Below are 19169 nucleotides of genomic sequence, written 5' to 3'. Positions count from 1 at the left end.
AACACCCACTTGAACACGTAACCTATCAGTTTGCTGTGAGGTTCCACATGACCACCAAAGGATGGAATGTTCACCTCGCTGTGGATTACCAGGATTTGTACCGCGAGCTCACATCTAGGATCATAAACCATCTGGCTTCAGGGTTGAGACAGAAGGCTAAGTGGAAAATTTGAAAATGGTCGGAGGGTGAGAGGACAAAGTAAAATGTAACTTGGGCAAGGAGGGGGGCGGAAATGTGAAAGTTCAAATGGTGAGAAAAATAAAATGGGAGGAGAGAAAGGTGGCAGTCGCTGTTTATCGATCTCGCTTTTGCTCGGAATCAAAGTGCGTCTAGGTAGCTTCTCGCAAGAGCGGGAGGGGAACGGGGAAGAAACAGTCTGTACTCTCATTTATTGAATGCAGCTTTCGTTGGTCACATTGCAGCTCAATACAAACAGCCCAGCAGAGGGTTGGGCGTGAACTCTGGTTCTCATCAATGTAAACACAACATTAATATTGAAGATAAAAGAAAATGGGTAAAAAGTCCAGTGTCTCCTCGATCTGTGTAAAGGTAAAGGTGCTTGCCTACCCTGGGATAGGTCCCAAAGGGAGACTGAGGTTGTCACTTCTTCCCTTCCACAGTGAAGCAGGCAAGAACGCAGAGGTCTTCCAATGGACGTGTGAATTTTCAGAGTTGGGCTCGCATGAATTATTCAAGTTCTCCTAAAGGCCTGAGAGGGTCGTACCTTTTGTGTGCGCTGAAACAGTTCCTTCAAAGCCCTTTCCTGGGGATCAGTCGCTGCCGGTAGAAAACATGACTGGGTGGGGTAGAACAGCCGGCCCTCATCACCCCACAGTCCTCACCACAGCCCCTGGATTCTGGAGAGCAGGGAATTCAATCGTGGGAGCCCCGGTGACGATCCTGAAGGAAGCTGCCCATGTTTAAGGACTGGCCAACACTCTCGCCCTCCTGGCTGGGCCACTGCTGAGAAAGGGCGTTTGAGGCAGCTGATTTTCCTTAGAGCCTCGAGAGATCCGATTTTCTATTTTGGATAGCCAGACCAAAAACAAACAACCAAATCTCCCAAAGTGAAAACAAATCAGAATGAAATAAGAGGGACTTTGGGGATAAGGAACCAATTGACCCGACCTCCAGGACCCCCCAGAGACAGTGTCCCCATCGGGTTTTCCAAATGGTGGGTTCAGATCATTGATTCGCCCTGCCCCTTTGGGTACGAAGCTTAATTGCAGGGGGAAAGAGAAAGTATCCTTTAAAGGAATAGATGGTTTTGCTTTTATTTCCTGGGATGACTAAGCTCCAGCACCCTGACATCCCTTCCTCCCCAGCCATGATGAGCATAGTTATTAAAAAGCAACAGGAACACCCCAAAGCCCTGCCTTGGTTTTGTGGCTTTGCGGTAACAAGGATAACCCCTGTACTTCCTCTCACCCCACCACGCCCCCTTTCTTGGCTCTCTTTCCACCCTTTGGAAATGCCGGGTAGGGGCGGAGAGAGGCTGGCTGGGTCCTTGTCCAAGATCTCTGCAGTGAGGGCAGCTTTGGTGGGCCAAAGAGACAACTCAAAACAAACCGAAAAGCATTGCTTGACTTGGAATTTGAAGGCGAGGCCCCCAACAGCGAGTGGCTCTTCCTGGCAGCGTGTCTCTCCCTAGTGGCGGCTTCTTGGTGCTAGCTGTTCTTCTCAGCCGTGAGATATTTCAGGGCAGCAAAGCCGTAGCGGCGGGACATGTCCTGCTGAAACTCTTCCTTCAGGGTTTTGAGACAGATGCGGTATTGCTTGTTGGAACGGAACTTAGTGATGTCGAAGCTGGGGGCATGAGGCATGTGGATCATGTAGGCATTGGGCAGCACGGTGAACTCGTATTCCTGGAAGAAGATAAGGACAGCATAAGGAGGGGCAAGAACCTCCGTGACACAGGGCCAAGGCCAAGTGAATGACCGTGTGAATGACTGACCTGAAGAGTGCAGGCCAGCACTCGGGCAGTCAGCAGCTATGGGCAGGACAGTACAGGGCTGTTTCCATGACCTTGGAGAAGACACTCAGCCTCTCTGAGCCTTTATTTTCTCATGTATAAAGTGGAAGTTATAATATCTGCCTTGAAGAATGACCAGGAGGATGAAACCAATAATAACACGTGGACAGTGCTGAGGAGAGCTCATGCCCCCTGAAAGGTTCTTGATAAAGATGTGCTCACATCCATGTGGACAGATGACGCAAGCCATGGGACATTCTCATGCTCAGTAACTGATGGTATCTGTTGCCAGGCATGGTGGCTCATGCCTGTAATCCCAGTATTCTGAGAGGCCAAGGCAGGTAGATTGCTTGAGCTCAGGAGTTTGAGACCAGCCTGAGCAAGAGGGACACCCCGTCTCTACTAAAAATAGAAAAACTAGCTGGGTATTGTAGCAGGTGCCTATCAGCTACTTGGGAGACTGAGGTAGGATGATCACTTGAGCCCAAGAGTTTGAGGGTGGTTGGGAGCTACGACACCACGGCACTCTACCCAGGGTGACAGAGTGGGAGCCTGTCTCAAAATCAATCAATCAATCAAACAGACAAACAAACAAAACCTGATATCAGTTTATGTGATTCTTCACAGGACTTGACAAGATCTGACAGCCTCAACAGATTAGTACAAAAGAGGGGACCAAAAAAAAAGAACAAAACACAAGATGAAAATAAAAACAAATGTTCCATTGAACTTAGCTCATCAAGAATAAAACTCTCCCTGATATATGCTATTCCAAGTTACACCATCATACAGTATCCTCAACGTGGCAGACTCCAGCTAAATCCTGAGACCAGAAATAAAGGGCCTCTGAAGAGCCAAAATAGGCGACACGAATTTAGGTCACAAGGCTTGTGGCTCAGAGGAGCAGCCAGAACATTTGCACTCCGGTCTCTTTACTGATTTTAGACATCTTGTCTCGTAAGCTTGGGTCATCCAGTTTCCCAGATCAGGGCAGATGGGAATAAATTCAGAAAGGGAAAATCAGAATAGACAAAGGTAATAGGTGGAAATACACAGACAGGAGCAAGAAATGACAGGAATGAGTGAGAAAAAGTATAAAAAGGAAATGCAAGACCTCTCAGAGCTGAGCTGTCAGGACCTTTCATGTAGAGACAAAGAGCCCAAGCTACCGCCCCTGTGGGCGTGGCTGCCCTACTCTGTGCACGGTGGGCGTGGCCGCACTACCTGGCACATGGTGGGTGTGGCCGCACTACCCGGCTCAGGGCTAGCAATTTTCTCCAGTCACTAGGACGGGTAAAATTATGTTTGGCATGTGCTATTGGCAGAGAAAGAAAAACAGGCAGCAATTTTTCAACAATTCTGTGAAAACTGTCTAAAACAAAGCCCAGGTCTCAGTGCTGGAAAAATTAACTTTCTTTGAAGCAGTGAGCCTCACAAGAATGCTGGACACATGAATATTATATTTGTTTTCTTTCAAACTGAAGCCAAGGCCGCCTAAACATTGTTGTGAGCTGCGCTGCACCCAGTCCAAGTATTACTGAAAATGTGGATAAGAACAGCTGTGCCTCTGTCATTAAATATGAACTCTGTTCCTCAACCTCCATCTGCTTTCTCAACCATCACCTGAGACTGCTCTCAGGCTGACTAGAACTGCTGGAAAGTTCTCTTGGCAATTCTTGTGAACGGCTAGCACTGAGTATCCACCTGCAATTTAGCTTGAATTGGAGTTGGTCTCCTGGAAACATATTGGCAATGAGCTCCAGGAGGAGATTCCTTGGAGAAGGGTGTACAAAGATACAAGGGTGGGGTTGGGGGATCCAGGTATCTTTCTCTTAACTTCACCAGAGCAGCTTTGTATTAGTCTAACACAGGAACTGACAAACCATGGCTCGTCTGACCTGCTGCACGTTTTTGTAAATAAAGTTTTACTAAAACACAGACATACCCATTCATGTGAAGATTGTCTATGTCTGAACTACAGTGGCCGAATTGAGAAGCTGAAAAGGAGACCTGTAGGCCCCCATGAAGCCCCAAATACTATCTGGTCCTTTACAGAAAAAGTTCGCTGATCACTGCTTTCGCCTATTAGAATTCTGTAGAACATTCTTTTTGAAGGAGGTGCTCAAGAAGGATTAGCTGAATGAATGAATGAAGCACTTTCTGACTACATAAAGACTAAAAATCACCACCTAAACCATCCCACACTTGAGGTGGAATAATTGCTGTATCTCAGCAGCTTGCTGTCATACAATGGAACCCTTAGGATGTGTTGTCAGTTGTACGACTCAAAGGCCCAGTGAGGGATGGTCATCATTTGCTTTTCTTCATCACCTGCATGGAGGAGGTGAAATGGTTTGTAACAGGAAACTCATATTTGCTTGGGTTCTGCCCAGGAATTCAGCTCTCACCCAAGGATAGAGGTTTGGGATCAACAGCCCTAGAGATGGGTAAGCCACATTCTCACTCTAGGTCCCTGAGTACACCTTGTTCCTCCACTTCCTCATCAGCTCCGAGATCTGGGCTTCTCTTGCCCCTGTCCAGCAACCAGGGGAACGTTCCATTCTTCTCACCTGTGCATCCAGTTCCATGATGTGAGCCACCTTGTTCCAGCCAAAGCCTACAAACCTCCGGTCGTACTCAGGGCAGTCACGTCTCACAACAACGTATGGCTCGAAATCAGCCTCCCACTCGACTCGGTAAGGCGTGGTGGCAGTCCGCCACTTGGCGAAGTTTGTGGGTGCATGACCCTTCGTCCAGACGTGGTACCTGGGACACAGGGAGAAAAGCCCCTGGGTGAAGGCAAGGAAGCTGAGCTTTCAAAACACTAATTTGGAAGAAGAGGTATGTGCTGACACAGTCCTCCTTGTGGGCTGAATTGTATTCCCCCTCCCCTCAAAAGCAATGTGCCAGTCCTAATCCCCAGTACCTGTGAATGAGACCTATTTGGAAGCAGGGTCTTTGCGAATGTAATCAAGTTAAGATGACATCACATCTTAGGGTGTGGTGGGTGGGTGTTAATCTAACGACTAGACCTAGACACCCAGTAAAAACAGGATGGATAGATGTAGGCAGGGACTGGAAAGATGGATGCAAGGATAAGCCAAAAAAAGCAAGGGTCTGCTACCAGATGGAGGGGAGACAAAGGCCACCAAGAGGAGGGGAGAGAAAGGAGAGGATTTTTTTTTCTTTTACCTTAGAGCAGTGGTTCTCAACCTTGCTAATGCTGCGACCCTTTAATACAGTTCCTGTGGGTCATGACCCACAGGTTGAGAACCTCTGCCCTAGAGCCTTTGAAGGCAGCATGGATCTGCCAAAACCTTGATTTTGGACTTCTGGCCTCCAGAACTGTGAGCGACTACAATTCCATTAACCCAGTTTGTAATATTTTGCTGTGGCAGCTCCAGGAAACGAATCCAGTTGGTTACCTGCACCCTTCACTAACAAGGAGAGTCTCACTGTGAAAGGGTAAATGAACTCCTGGCGTGCTCCCTGTCATGTATAAGGTTGGCCTGCAGATACTGCTGTGGTAGGCAGAAGTCTAAGACGGTTTCATAACCCTCACCCCTTGTAATATAATCAATGGGCAGGCACCACTACTGGGATTTTGTTACCTTATATGGCAAAAGGGACTTCTGTAGACATAATTAAAGTTACTAATCAGTTGACCTTGGATTAATTAAAAAGGAGATTACTAGGGTGGGCTTGATCATGTAACCCTGCAGATTCAAACCTAGGAAGCCTGGGCTCAAGGGCCAAGATCCTTAACCACTTTCTGGATCACCTGTCTTATGTCTCTGTCCTCCACACTCTCTGGCCTACAGAACAAGTATTGGGTGATTATATACTAAACTGAGTAAATGGATGGATGAATGCATGAGTAACTCAACACCCTAAGAGGCACCTACAACAGAGGCCCATGAGTGGGATAGGGATGTGCCTCTGGAAACCACAGAGGTGGTGGCAGGAAGCTGGTGTCTAGGAAGGAAGTAGGCAGGAAAAAGTAATATCCAGAGTTAGAAAGAAAAGCTTCCTGAAATGAAGGCAAGACTGTAAGGAAGGAAGTGGATGCCTGGGTTCCATCTCATCCTTAGGGCAGGCTCTCGAAAGCAAGGGAGGCTCCCAGGGACAGCGAGTCTTCAGTGAAGCCTGGCTAGCAGCTCCGGCATGCAATGCACCTGTTTCCTGATTTTGTTCTTTCACCACAGATACTGGGCTTCCCTTGGACCTCAGGGGAGTGGCCAGTGTGGTCAACACGTGGACTTTTATCAAATGGTGTTGCTGCATGAGAAGGCCAGGCTGGGGGAAGTTAGGATGCTGAATCTCAGCTCCATCCATGAAACAACTACCAAAACCAAAGTCACTTAAATGGAAGAAAAATGACAGGTTGAGCAGCGTGACTTTAATGGAGTGTGAAAAAGAGGGATATTGTGAGAGATGTCAACCTCGGCTCTAATTCAAACATTAGGCCAAGAAGAAGTTGCTTTTCCATTGGTAAACTTACTGAGCAGGTGGTTGTGACACCTGATGCCTGAGACAGAACTGGCACAGCACGATTGATGGCCGTGAATCTATATCAGGTTCCAAGGATGGTGCCATGGAGCCATTGGGCCAGAGTTCAAATCCCAGCCCTGCCACTTAGGAGCTGAGAACCTTGCAGAACAAAGTTCTCTAACTAGGATTTAATTTCCTCTTGTGTCAACTGGGGGAAAAAATTCCTACCTGGTTGCAATGCCAAGGAGCTTAACTGAGAAAATGTGAAGTGCTTGGCATAGTGCTGGCATGCTGAAAGATCAGTGAATGTTAGTTCCCTAATAGGCAGTTTAACAAAGTGATTAAAAACCGTGGTTTTGGAGGCAGCCTGCCTGGGTGTGATTCTGTCATTCAACACGTGCACACAAGTTAACCGTGTCTGTTTCCTTCTCTTAGTAAAACATAGATGATAATAACACCTGCTTCACAGATTCATGATGATGAAGTGAACTAATTCACATAAAGTACTTGTGGCAGTCACTGGCATATGGTAATTCCTCCAAAATTGAGAATATTCTCCTTCTTATTTCTCTTTGTTTCCCTCCCAGACATGATGTCAAATCTTGGTGGTCTTGCTCTCTCAGCCATATTGACAGCCATTTTATGTGTCTGTGGAGGAATCTTTAGAACCTAAACTCTTGGTTGATTATAATATGGAAAAGAAGGAAAATGAACCGGGGAAGGCTGGGTGAGTCCTGTTGATTCGGCTGGGGAGGCAGCTTCCATCAGCTCAGCCTGGACACTGACAGCCTGCCCAGTGGCTGGGCAGCACAAGGTACGGTGAAGTGGCAATGAACCTGCCATTAAAAAAACCAGGCACAGGCTGAAAATGACCTGAAGATCCTATGGTCAGTCCAATAGATGCTAAACTTCAGGGATTGGTCTCTGAGACCGGCAACAGTGGGTAGAAAAAAGTGAGGAGATGATGAGAGAGGTTTCCTGGGTGTACTGAGCATGGTGCTGTGGAAGAGAAGAGATTTGGGGCACTTTGTTCTGTTCTGAAACTTGAGTGTACAGCAGAATTGATACAACCAGAGTTTCTAACAAGTTCCCAAGGGATGCTGAAGCTCCTGGTCCAGGGACCACACTGTGGAACCACCTCCCCAGAGGACTGGTAAGGGTGTAGATGCTTTCACATTCCAGGTGTGGTAGGGAGTAGGTTTTAGCTTCGTGGAGGTTTAAGAGCTCATTATTTAAAGAGCAGGTGACAAAAGCAATTTTGTGGAGGGAAGGTATGTAATTTAGCACTTGGCATGCTGGCTTGCAAGCTGCTGGCCAGAGTAGCAATCACAGACACAGCAGGCCAGGCCCTAGCTCTCATGCCCATGGACGTGACCTTGAAATGAGTTCTCCATTCACCTGGGGTTGGAGATGGAAGGAAAGATGCCTTGGATATGTGCCAGGTGTTCAGGCATCAGATAATGGCATCTGTGGGAGGCTCAGACTAAGGTTTGTTCTCAGAGTCTCAATTTCCAGGAGCAAGATTTTACCCTGCATCTTCAAACAGTCGAAAGAAAATTCAGCACTTGATCAGCAGACTGGTTGTATTTTGGTTAAGAATACAGGCTCTGTGGTTCCTTGGACTCTGCCATTTCCTGCTTGTGCATCATTGGGCAAGTTATTTAACCTCTCAGAGCCTCCGTTTTATTATCTGTGAAATGGGGATATAACAGTATCTGCCTCACAAGTAGGTGAAGATTAAATGGGTAGTCACAGATCCCGGCATATGTTAAGTACTCAGTAAGTGGCAGTGGTCATTTCTGTCTGAAAGGAAGCAGAAGCAAGTGGTGGGTGGTGGGATAGTAACTCTTCCTGGTCACTTTCCAGAATCCCGGGAAGAGGAGAAGGCAGGGATTGAGACCTGGCCCCACTGGGACCTCTCCTCTCCTCTGTCTCCTCATCTGTATAAAATGTGAAAAATGATAACTCCTGAATTATTGACTGAATCTCCTCCTACCTCACAGAGTGATTTTCACAAGAAAAAGTTCGAGAAAACTTTCTAGAAACTTTACAGTGGTATGAAAACCCGAAGTTATTATGACTGCGATCTTTGTGATAAAATTCCAATTGCCTAGAAATGTGTGCACGTTAGCTCAAAGGAAGGGCTGGCTTTAAAATCAGCAGGCAGAAGTGGGGTTTCTCTCCTGAGACTGCTCAATTAAGGGACCCAGCCGGGTTCCTACATGCTCCCCACCCTGGGTTCCAGATTGCTCCTCTCAACACCACGGCCCTTCTCTAGGCCATGAAACCCACGCATGGGGGGGCTGCGTAGTCATATAGACTCCCGGGTACTTGGGACAGTGATAGGGTAGCTCCTCTGCGATGTTCCTGCAGGACTTAGGGGCCTGGGAAATGAGGGTTCTATTTGCAGCAGTCACTCAGTTGATGGGGAAAGTCAGCTGCCATATCTGCTGAGCACAACTTTGGAGTCACCTTAGTGACCTAGAGATGCTGCAGAAGCGACTGTGGCACGTCCCAGGCCTTGGGCTCAGAGGACAGACCACTCACACCAACAAGAAAAAGAGCAACCGCCACCATGCCCCTGATGGAATGGAACCCCCTCACCAAATGGACAAATGGACAGTGTACACAAGAGAGAATTCCGAGCGAGAATGGGGAGCAGGAGGCTAAATGGAGTTTAGAAAAAAGGACAGACAGTAACAAGCTTAAGCGTCTTGCCCGACCATATCTACCCTTCCATCTAGATGGACAATATCTGTCGTCCACGCACAGAAAAATCAGACGGCACAGGGAAGAAGAGAGAGAGGATTCTGAGACTGTTTGGGGTGTGTGGGGCTATTTTGGCCTTACAGCAGACCAGGGTAGTGGCAAACTCTTGGCCCAGCAGCTTGGGCTTCCGGGTTTCCTGGGACTGAGATGGTCTCCAGGTACCCTCAGGGACAGCCAAGAGGGCCACTCACCTGAATGTGAAGAGGGTGCCCATGTCCAGCATCGACAGCAGCTCTGCTTTCGACTTGGGGAAAGACAGCCGATAGCGCAGGGTCTCAAACGCGGGGACAATCAGCGCTTTCTTGGTGTTGGCGAGGTCCAGCTGGATGACGGACTTCCTAAAAAGAGGGGGACAGGCAGAGAGAGGAATGACCCATGAGACCAGGCTTAGGGCAGACAGAGAGACAGGGTTCCTGTGACACCAGGCCCAGGGCTGCCCCGGGAGGGCAGGGTGATGGTTGGCCCTGGGAGATAGAGCAGCTCGCCAAGTACCATGTGGGAGGTCTGAGTGGACCTGAGGTCAGTCTGCTATACCTGAGACAGAGAGCTGAGTCTTATTGGCAGTGAACAGAGGCCAGGCCAGGCAGGAGGGGCCAGGAGCCCCCCATGACTGCAGTGTATGCTGCTGTCAGAGTCACGCACAGGAGAAGGTCTCAAACACTTGGCAGGCCTGTCCCCTGGGCTGGCCGAGCATACCTACTGCACCACTGGCCACACGAGAGCAGGTGGACAGAAAGCCACGAGAATCACCCAGGTACCACCTCTGTGACTCTGCAACACTTTGGAGCCCCCAGAGTCTTTGAAGTAGCCAGAGCCCCTGTGCCTGCAGGAGAGATGAGGCAGAGCTCTGGTCTCCCCCTGGGTGGAAAGTTCCCCATTGTCTCCCTGACGGCCACCTGTGCACCTGCCTTCTGCTGTCCTCTGAGACCCAGCTCCTGCCTGTCTTGTTTCGCCTGCCATTTCTCAGCTCTGTGGCTGTCACTTGGAAGAAAGGCTCAGGGAGGATCATACAGCTTTTAACGAACACAGACTGGATTTGAACCCTGGCAACGTCACGTTACGAGCCCCACCGACTTGGGTACATAATGCAGCTTCGTACCATGTCATTTCTCCCTCCCCAAAATGATGGCAGTGACATCTCCCTCCCGGGGCTGCTGTAAAGACTGAACTATGTAACGTAACACCACTTGGCACATCTGGCCTGTGCAGTCCCACAGCAACACGTGGTCACCACCCCCCCGCAGCACTGTCATACTCCATGGCCTGATCGCCTATGATCTCTTTTGGGGAAGGCTTTGCTGCTCCTTTCTGGCTTCCTGCTCGAACCACAGACCTCTGGGTCTCAATGTCAACCTGGCCTGTCTGCTTCTGCCCCCAACATAGACAGAGCAGCCTGTCTGGGGGAAGGCATGCTGAAAAGTATGGGAAGTGGCGCCCCCCGGGGAGATGACACAACTGTCTGTGGCTGCATTATTAAAGTCACTTCACTCAAGAAAACTCTGAGCGCTCGCAGGCCGGTGTCAGGCTAGAGCGGAGCACCTCTCTGAGAGGGATGTGGGCAGTGCGTGGTGTCCCTGAATGGTGACGGGATCCAGACCAGCTCAGAGTACGAACAGCTTCCTGAAACCACCCTGGTTAACTGCGCCTGGTGAAGAGTGGGGGTTGAGGGACGCACTGGAAGTTCATTTTGCAGCCCCCTGAGTATCGTTTGTACTTCCTTTTTTATCACTGTGCTTATGTGAACTATATAATAAATGACCCTTAGTCTTCCTGTCACTATTTCAGAGGAGGCGCGCAATAGGATGACAGCAAGGTAGAATGTGGCAAGCTGTACTGAGCTGTTCTGGGGGCTAGAGGTTTGAGTTAGCCTGGGTGTCTTGCATTCCTCTCCCCCTTAGCCCGTCCAAACGATGATGCCAGCTTTTCAGCACCTGAAAGTCCCTCCTCCCCAGCCAGGCCGTGACGTCAGCTGGCATTCTCCTTAGACAGCAACTCTTCATTAGCTAGAGGTGGAGCTGAGGTTAATTAACTTTCCCCCAAGAAAAGTGTGTGTCCTTATCTACTGATTCTGGGCGTTGGAGATGGGACGTATGGGTATAAATAATATCCCTGGGCCAAGATGGCAAAGGCCCTGGATGCCCCGGGGCTGGAGGGATGTGTCCAGTATTGATGTGCGTTGCTTCTCATTGAACGATCACTGACCACCTACAACATGCCAGCCACCTGCAGATACAAGGTAAACAAAACAGCTCAAGTCTCTGCCCACACGGTACCTACATTCTCGCTGTAAATGTTTACGGATGCTAAAAACCTAAGGTCAAGTCTCTCTAAATTGGGGCCCAAGATTTCAACTGCAGCTGATTATTTTAGGACAGGAATGCTATAGAAACAGGAGTAGAAGGCTGGGAGGGCTGAACTAAGAGGGAATGGGTGAAGTATACATAAGCATACACATACCTGCGGGATATAGAGATCTATACATGTGGGTGTCTCTATATAAGCCTCAAGTTACTATTATATTCATAGTTGCTATTATAGTTCATCACTTCTTGGAGAATAATTCCTGCTGAAAACTAATTCCCCTTCTATGGCCCCTAGTCAGAGAAGCAGCTCCCGCAGCTTTGCCCAGTGTACCTGAGCCCAGGCCAAGGCAGGTTGTTCAGGAGTAGACACTTGACCCAAGCTGAGCACATCAGGTGCAGAGATCTCATGTTGGACATCTCTGGTGGCTTCTAAAAGACCGCTGTGGAGGCGCCCAGAGCTGCCCCGGTGTGTTACAGTCTCATGCGCTGGTTTTCCTAGTCCAAAGGTGGTTCCCTAATATCTGCCACCCAATTGTTATTTGCTTTCCTTTGGTTTCTTTTTGCTTTAATGAAGCTACCTGGCATGGGTTTCTGTTGCTTGCAACTAAACAACCCTAACTGACACGCTGCAAGGCCCGGAGTACACAGTGAGCAGCTTGCCTCGCAAGGCTCTCTCCGCAAGCCCGAGACTCCCCCTGCATAGACAGCACCAGCTTCTGGAGTGCTTCCTGCAAATCCCTGTAATCTCACTAAAATACAAACTGACACGAAGAGGAATTTGTCACCAGATAGGTCCACTTCAGACTCAGTTCAAGGAGGTTCCAATATTGATATCCTGAAAGGGTCTCATCATGAAGTTGTTTCAGCAGTGAAGAGGCGCCAGGGTGCGGGCTCTGAGCACAGCTGTTGATGGAGAAGATAATGGCAGCCCGGGCCCTTCTGTGCTGTGCTGTGTCAGTACATCTCACCTCGGCTGCACCATCATTTACCTGGCAAGTGAATCCTACAGGGGACGGAGTGCTTCACGTTCAGAAGCTCCTAGGAGCAGAGGGGTAGGGTTGTGAGAAAGCTGGGCTGGGAGTCCAGGCACCTGATTTCTGGGTCGGGTCCTGACAAGCTGAGTGACATGGTAACTTCATTCATCTCCCTTAGATTGCTAGATCTAGGTTATTCAAATGGAAACTTTTGGAAGGCAGGTTGGTATAGTAGCAATCAGAGAAATGTGACTTGTACTTCTGACTCTACTGGAACTGTCCTCTGGGGCAAGTTACTCTAACCATTCTGAAAGCCAGAGTTCAGTCACTTGGAAAGTATGTTGATGGGGCCAAGCGCAGAGCTTCTGCTCGGTGTAATGCCTAGTACACATTGAGTGCTGAGTACATGATGCTTTGATGGTTGTGTGTGCTAATGGGCCAGGCCATGGTGGCCAGGTTCTTGGTCACATGCTTGTCCAGGTGTTGCTATGAAGGCATTCTGTAGATGTAACATCTCTAATAGGCGGATTAGAGGAGATGCCCTTTGATAATGCGGGTGGGCCTTGCCCAATCAGTTGAAGGGTTTACAACAACTGAGCTTTCCCGGGAAAGAAAGAATTCTGCACCTGGATGGTAACCTAGAATCCTGCCTGAGTTTCCCGCCTGCTGGCTTGCCCTGCAAATTTCAGACTTGCCAACCCCATCACTGAGTGAACCAATTCCTTAAAATTGCTAAGTATCTATATCTATATACTGATCTATATAGCTATAGATAAACTGATATTTACAGAATATCTAGGTACACTCTCTATATCTCCTATCAGTTCCATTTCTCTGAAGAACCCTGACTGATATGTTGCCCTGACCTTTGTTTCAAGATCCCTGGAGAAACATTTACAAACCTATCGCAATACTTCAGAACCCTTAAAAGAAACTGCAGGTGTCTATGTAAGTAACTTAGGAGCCTGCTGAAACATCAGAGAGACCTACAGATATGAGTCATTTGGAGCCAGGCAAGACCAGCTTCAGAACCTGCCCTCTCCTCTTTTCTGGTGACCTTGGGTGCATTGTGCAATCTCTCCTGGTCACAGGTGCTCCATCTGCGAACGGAGAAAGTAACTACTTCTCTCTTAGTGCCCAGAGTCTTAGAGCCTAACACAGTGTCTGACTTACAATAACTGTCTGATTAACAACCACGCCTCCTTCCCCTTTCCTGGCTGGGAATACTGGTGCCCCCACAGCAGGAGAAAGGGCGAGTGTGCAGGAAGGTTTGGAAGAGACAACATACCACTTACAACAGGAACAGATTTTTCTATGTCTATGAAAACGGAGCTTATTAGATATCAGTCTTCAGCCAGCTCTGAGTCCCTCTTTGTGTCAAAAACAATTCCAGTATTCCTGGCAGAGAGCATTCACCTCTTGCAGCCCAGCACAGCTGACCAGCAGGTGACTGTGAGCTGGATAGAGTTTAACCTCCAAGTCCCCCACTCCTTATCTGTGCATTCTCCTCCCTGGACCCCTCCTCTCAACCTGCTCAAGCATGCAAATAATTCATATCCCTTTTGGCTCCCACCTGCTAACAGTGGTGAGACAGCCAGGCCTCCCACGCCCATGACTGTGAGTGGACAGCCAGGCCTCCCACACCCACAGCACAGTGGAGCCTGCAAAGCCATAGAAACAGCCCGGAGGGGCAGACTGCTGGCCAGTCAGGCTCCCCTGGTGCTTGGAATCGCCAAACCCCAAGACTGATCTGTCTTTCTCTTTCATACACGCACATCTCTCCTTCCCTTTCAGCCCGATCCTTTCCCCTGGAGTTAGGTCTCTAACCAGGGAAAGTCCAGGATCCAGGCATGAAGAGATTATGGGAAGTGTCTCAGAAGAAGTGAGGAACCCTCACCTCCTTGGGGCAGAGGGGTGAAGGCTGAGCAGGCAGGATGCTTGGGTTTGCGTCCTCACCTGACCTCACCTCTATTCTGCAGTTTGTCCGTGGGGGTGGCGAAGACTGTTCATCTCAGAGGATGCTGGGGAGGGTTAAAGGGGTTGCACATGTGAGTACTCAGACAGCACCTGGCAGATACCAGCTCTCAATAAGTGTCCGTGCCCCTGTAATTGCTACCCCGCATGTCAGCTTCACTAGAGCTTCCAGGGCAGACATCAGTCCTGGCCTTTCCCCACTGTTCTAGGTTCAGGTAAGGGCTGACGTTACTGCTCTGGCCTTTCATTTGTTCACTCATCCCAGGATGTGCTAGGCGCTGCTTGGGCACCTAGTGCATACATCAGGGCACAGCACAGGTACCTGCTCCCCTGGAGCTTACACTGCAGTGGGGCTGATGGCGGCAAGCCTGATTACTAGACAACGCGGTATGTTAGCAAGTGAGAAATTGCTAACCTAGGTTAGGAAGGACTAAGGGTGGTCAGCAGGCCTCACAGAGAGGGGGTAAGTGAACAAAGCTTGGAGGAGGTGAGGGAGCAGGTCATGAGACTTACTGGGGCAATACTGTTCTAGGCTAAGGAAATAGTCGGTGGAGAGACCCTCAAGCCCAGCCTGTGTCCCAGGAACAAACAGGAGGCCTGTGTGATGAGCAAAGAACAAAAAAGGGGGAGAGGACCTGGAGGTGGGGCCAGAGATGCAGGCAGGGGTGTGCAGCTCCTACAGGCCTTGGAGGTCACCAAAGGTTGGGGTAGGTGGGATAACCCTGCCCCTGACCATGGCCATGTCCCAATCCCAGACACCTGTGAAGGTGTCACCTTACACGGCAAGGCCACTCTGTAGATGTGGTAAGTTACAGATGCTGGGATGGGAAGACAGTACTGGATTATCTGGGTGGGCCCAACGTGGCCACAGCTCCTTAGAAGAGGGAGGGAAGAGAGTCAGAGTCAGAGTCAGAGAAGGAAAAGGGATGGTGGGAGCAGGGGTGAGAGAGACGCAGCCACCAGCCAAAGGGGGTGGGAGGTTCCTAGTACATAAGGAGATAGTCCTAGGCCAGAGTGACGCGGCCATGAGCCAAAGGGGGTGGGACACTCCTAGGACACAAGGAGATAGGTCCTAGGCCAGAGTGACGCGGCCAGGACAGTGATGGAATGATGGTGTGGGCTGGCAGGGATGGTGCAGGCAGTGTGACTGATGGTCAGGGGACACCGAGCTTTAGTGTCCTGGAGACAAAAGGGAGGAGGAGGGGGGTGGCGCCTGTGGCTCAGGGAGTAGGGCACCCGTCCCATATGCTGAAGGTGGCGGGTTCAAGCCCTGGCCCCAGACAAACTGCAACAACAACAACAACCAACAATAAATAAATAAAACAAAGTTTAAAAAAAGAAAAAAACGGAGGAGGAGGGAGCCCAGGCCCAGCATAGAGGTGGCAGCTGCTCTTCACCTCCCGCCACGTGGCTGCCATGTGATTTCGGCCCTTCTGGTATTCCAGGAGGCGCCAACCCAAATTATTTTCAACACATTTGAGGGCTGGTCATCTCCCATGGGGTGTCAGTTTGAAGGAAGGCTGAACAGTGAAGAAAAGGAGCATGATCTTTTAAATCAGACGGTGTAGATTTTATCTGAACGCCACTCCTTCCCTAATTGTGTAATCACAGGCAATTTTCTTAACTCTCTGGGCTTTTGTTTCTTATCTTGATGATCAGAGATACTTTATGGACTTGGTGATTAAGAGAACTAAGATAATATATCTACCAGTTAATGAATATTAATCAAACCAGACACATAGATATTGGGCGCGGAGCTGAGTGAACGGTACAAACTCTGTCCATATAGAATTGAAAGTGTAGGAAGGGAGGGAGGGAGGAAATGTGTGGGACTCTCGGGGTGCGTGGTCATGTAGGGCTTCCCGTCACCAAGGAGGGTCTACGTTCCCATCAGGAAGTAGGAGCGAGCCAGTTAGGGGAGGGTAAGTACTTGCAAAGCTCGGGCACCAAGCAAGCTTACAGGCTTTGGGGAAACTGCATTTCTTTCATTCTTTTTCTCTTTTGAGACAGAGGGAAGAGTCTCCCTGGGAAGAGTGTCATGGCATCACAGCTTGCAGCAACCTCAAACTCCTGGGCTCAAGCGATCATTCTGCCTCAGCCTCCTGAATGGCTGGGAGTATAGGCACCTGCCACAATGCCCAGCTAGTTTTTCTATTTTTTAATAGAAACTGCATCTCCTACTTGCTCAGGCTGATCTCAAACTCCTGAGCTCAAGCAATCCACCTGCCTCCGAGTCCCAGAGTGCTGGGATTACAGGCATGAGCCACCACTCCTGGCTGCACCTGCATTTCTTAGATAGTCTTTATGTGGTTGATAAGTGATATTAACAGGTGTTCACCTGTATTTGGTACCAAGCAATGTGATAAGCGCTTTATATGCATTACTTCATTAATCACTGTAACCTATAGCATAGGTAACTAGCATTCTCAGCTTAGTACCAAAGCTATTAGAGCTCTGAGAAGTTAATAAGTAACTACATCATGAGATGATGATAATTGTATTAAGTAAGTTCATACAGGCTAGAATTAATCAGGAAAGATCAAAAATCACAGGCTAATCACCACACTAACAGATTTTCAGAGGCGTCCCTGGGAACTAGCATGAGAACCACTTGGATTCCTTACAGCTCAGGTTTGATTAAACAATGGGCTTTCTGACACGTGAGGCCGGGAAACACAGGGTGCAGAGTGTGTACAAGCTGGGCTGTCCCCGAGCATTCTGGCAGCAGCTCCAGTCCCTTCAGCTCCGTGGTTCCCAACAGTTTGTCACTTGTCAGCAGTGGCCTCGGCCATTCGTGGCAGTGCCACGAGGCAGTCAGCGCAGCCAATTCTGTTTCAGAGTGGACGCTCACGTGGGCAAAGCTGGAACATCCCAATTCCTGCCCCAGGAGTGGGAGCCACAGGGGGACTGAATGGTAACCAGCACCAAAGGGGCCGATGTTTAGAGCAGTAACGCTGGTCAGAGCAAGAGAGAGTGGACAGAGTTCTTGGACGGTGTTCTGAAGCTAACAGTTGCATTAAAAGGGAACGAGGGAGGGAAAGAGACTGGAGTGTGCGTGTGTTCCGGAAACCCCAGAAGGGCATTCCTCTTCCTCTCGATGGTCTGTGCACAATTAGAACCTCTGTCCCCCACCCCCACCCCCCCATGGGCCCTGATAATGAGTCTGCATCTGCTCTGGGACTGGTCCCTTCCAGACCACTGAGTTCCCTGGAAGGACGGCTGAGTGTGCACGGACCAGCCCTGCTGGGCTTGTGCTCTGCGGCAAGCCTGACCCAGGTCTATGTTCTTAGTCCCTGCACAGTGCTAGGCACATGGTGGCTCTCAGCAACACCCAGGGGACAGAGAAATCAGTCTGTTCAATCTGTAACTGCTCATGAGGGACAGAGGATGCTACTTTGAAGACAACAAAGACCTGCCTTGGACTTACAGCTCTGCTGCTTAAATGCATCTGACCTCTGGGCATATTTATCTCCTGGGTTTTCGTCTCACTTCTACAAAGGGAATAAAACCACTTCTCCTCCACTAACACTCGCCTCGCACCCAGCACAGCACCTGCTACATGGAAGGCACTTGTCACTGCGTGTTTATTCCTCCCTGGGTCCTTTTCGGATGGCTGTGCACACATACTCTTGTATGCTGCTCCTAGGAGGACACTAGCCAGTGGGGGTTAGTGCGTTTGGAGAGAAGGCAAAGGACGGTCTGAGATGCGCCACTGTCGTCTGAGTTTAGCTTATTCCTGGCAGAGTGTCTGGGAATGAACCAGGAAGCAAGTGACACGGGGTGAGCAGCAGGGCCGAGGCTGCCACAGGTGCACACAGCCAGCGGAAGGCGAGGAAGGGCACGCACCTGTGTGCGTAGCTGTGCGACTTACAGAAACTGCCAGAAGCCCCTCCCATCTCTAGCTGTCCCCAATGCCCCTTTAAACTGACTGGCTTCAGCAGTACTAGAAGTGAGCTTGGCTTCCAAAAAGCACAATGGGAAATTATTCTAATAAGACCCGAGGATTAAGCAGCCTACCTCAGGGTAAGAACCTGTGGGCAGAGAGGAAGGAAGGAGTGGGGCTCTGCCGGCTGCTTATCGGTCCTGCTCGCTCTGGGGGCAGAGCTCTGCACAGCCCCGTCCCGTCCTCCCCGCTTCTCCCTCAGCGTGGAGGCCGGGTAGCGGGCTCTGCTCTGAGCCTATTCCAGCTGCCCAGGAAACGAGTTCCTGGCAGGGTGGCTTCTGGGAGGTGTGTGGGTACAACAGCAAGGACTTGCAAATGAGGGAGACAGGCTGGAGAGTGTCACCCATGGGGAGATGCACACACAAGGAATGAGGTCAGATGGGGGCACAAATCAGAGCCCTTCCCGGCCCCTCCCAAGATGGGGCAGCTGCTTAACTGATGGCATTAACATACCCAGAGGTAGAACCTGACAGCCTAGAGGGGCAGGAGAGACATGGAGGCTAAGGATGAGCTTTTGGTGGCAAAGTTAAAAAATAATAAAACATAATATGATAGCTACTGCACAGGGAGGGCTGTGTGCGAGGGACTCCACCCGTGTCGTCTCCTGTCAGTCTCAGCATCCCTATTTAATCAGCCCATTGCCCACTGTTAGCAATGACAGCTAAGCCTTGTAGGGCTTTCACCACATTGTGGCACCAAGTTAAATGCTGCCTACGCAGGGGAGGCCTGGCGGTCAGGAGGG

At 49.7% G+C, this 19169-nt stretch overlaps 1 protein-coding gene across 2 annotated transcripts in view; it reads right to left on the bottom strand.

Annotated features, from left to right (window-relative positions):
• Nucleotides 1-371: 371 nt before the first annotated feature.
• Nucleotides 372-19169, bottom strand: part of LARGE1 (LARGE xylosyl- and glucuronyltransferase 1) — a 514791-nt gene continuing 495993 nt past the window's right edge. For both annotated transcript variants that reach the window (XM_012801262.2, XM_023509378.1), the window contains exons 14-16: nt 9425-9571; nt 4544-4739; nt 372-1866 (exon numbers count right to left, since the gene is read on the bottom strand). In XM_012801262.2, the coding sequence (XP_012656716.1) occupies nt 1669-1866; nt 4544-4739; nt 9425-9571 (541 nt within the window). In that variant the 3' untranslated portion in view covers nt 372-1668. The remainder of the gene's footprint in view (nt 1867-4543; nt 4740-9424; nt 9572-19169) is intronic.

Source organism: Otolemur garnettii, unplaced genomic scaffold (assembly GCF_000181295.1).
Source record: "Otolemur garnettii isolate 467f Iridium unplaced genomic scaffold, OtoGar3 scaffold00007, whole genome shotgun sequence".
Taxonomy (NCBI): domain Eukaryota; kingdom Metazoa; phylum Chordata; class Mammalia; order Primates; family Galagidae; genus Otolemur; species Otolemur garnettii.
Note: the sequence above shows the minus strand (reverse complement) of the source record. Positions and strands in the feature narration are given on the sequence as shown.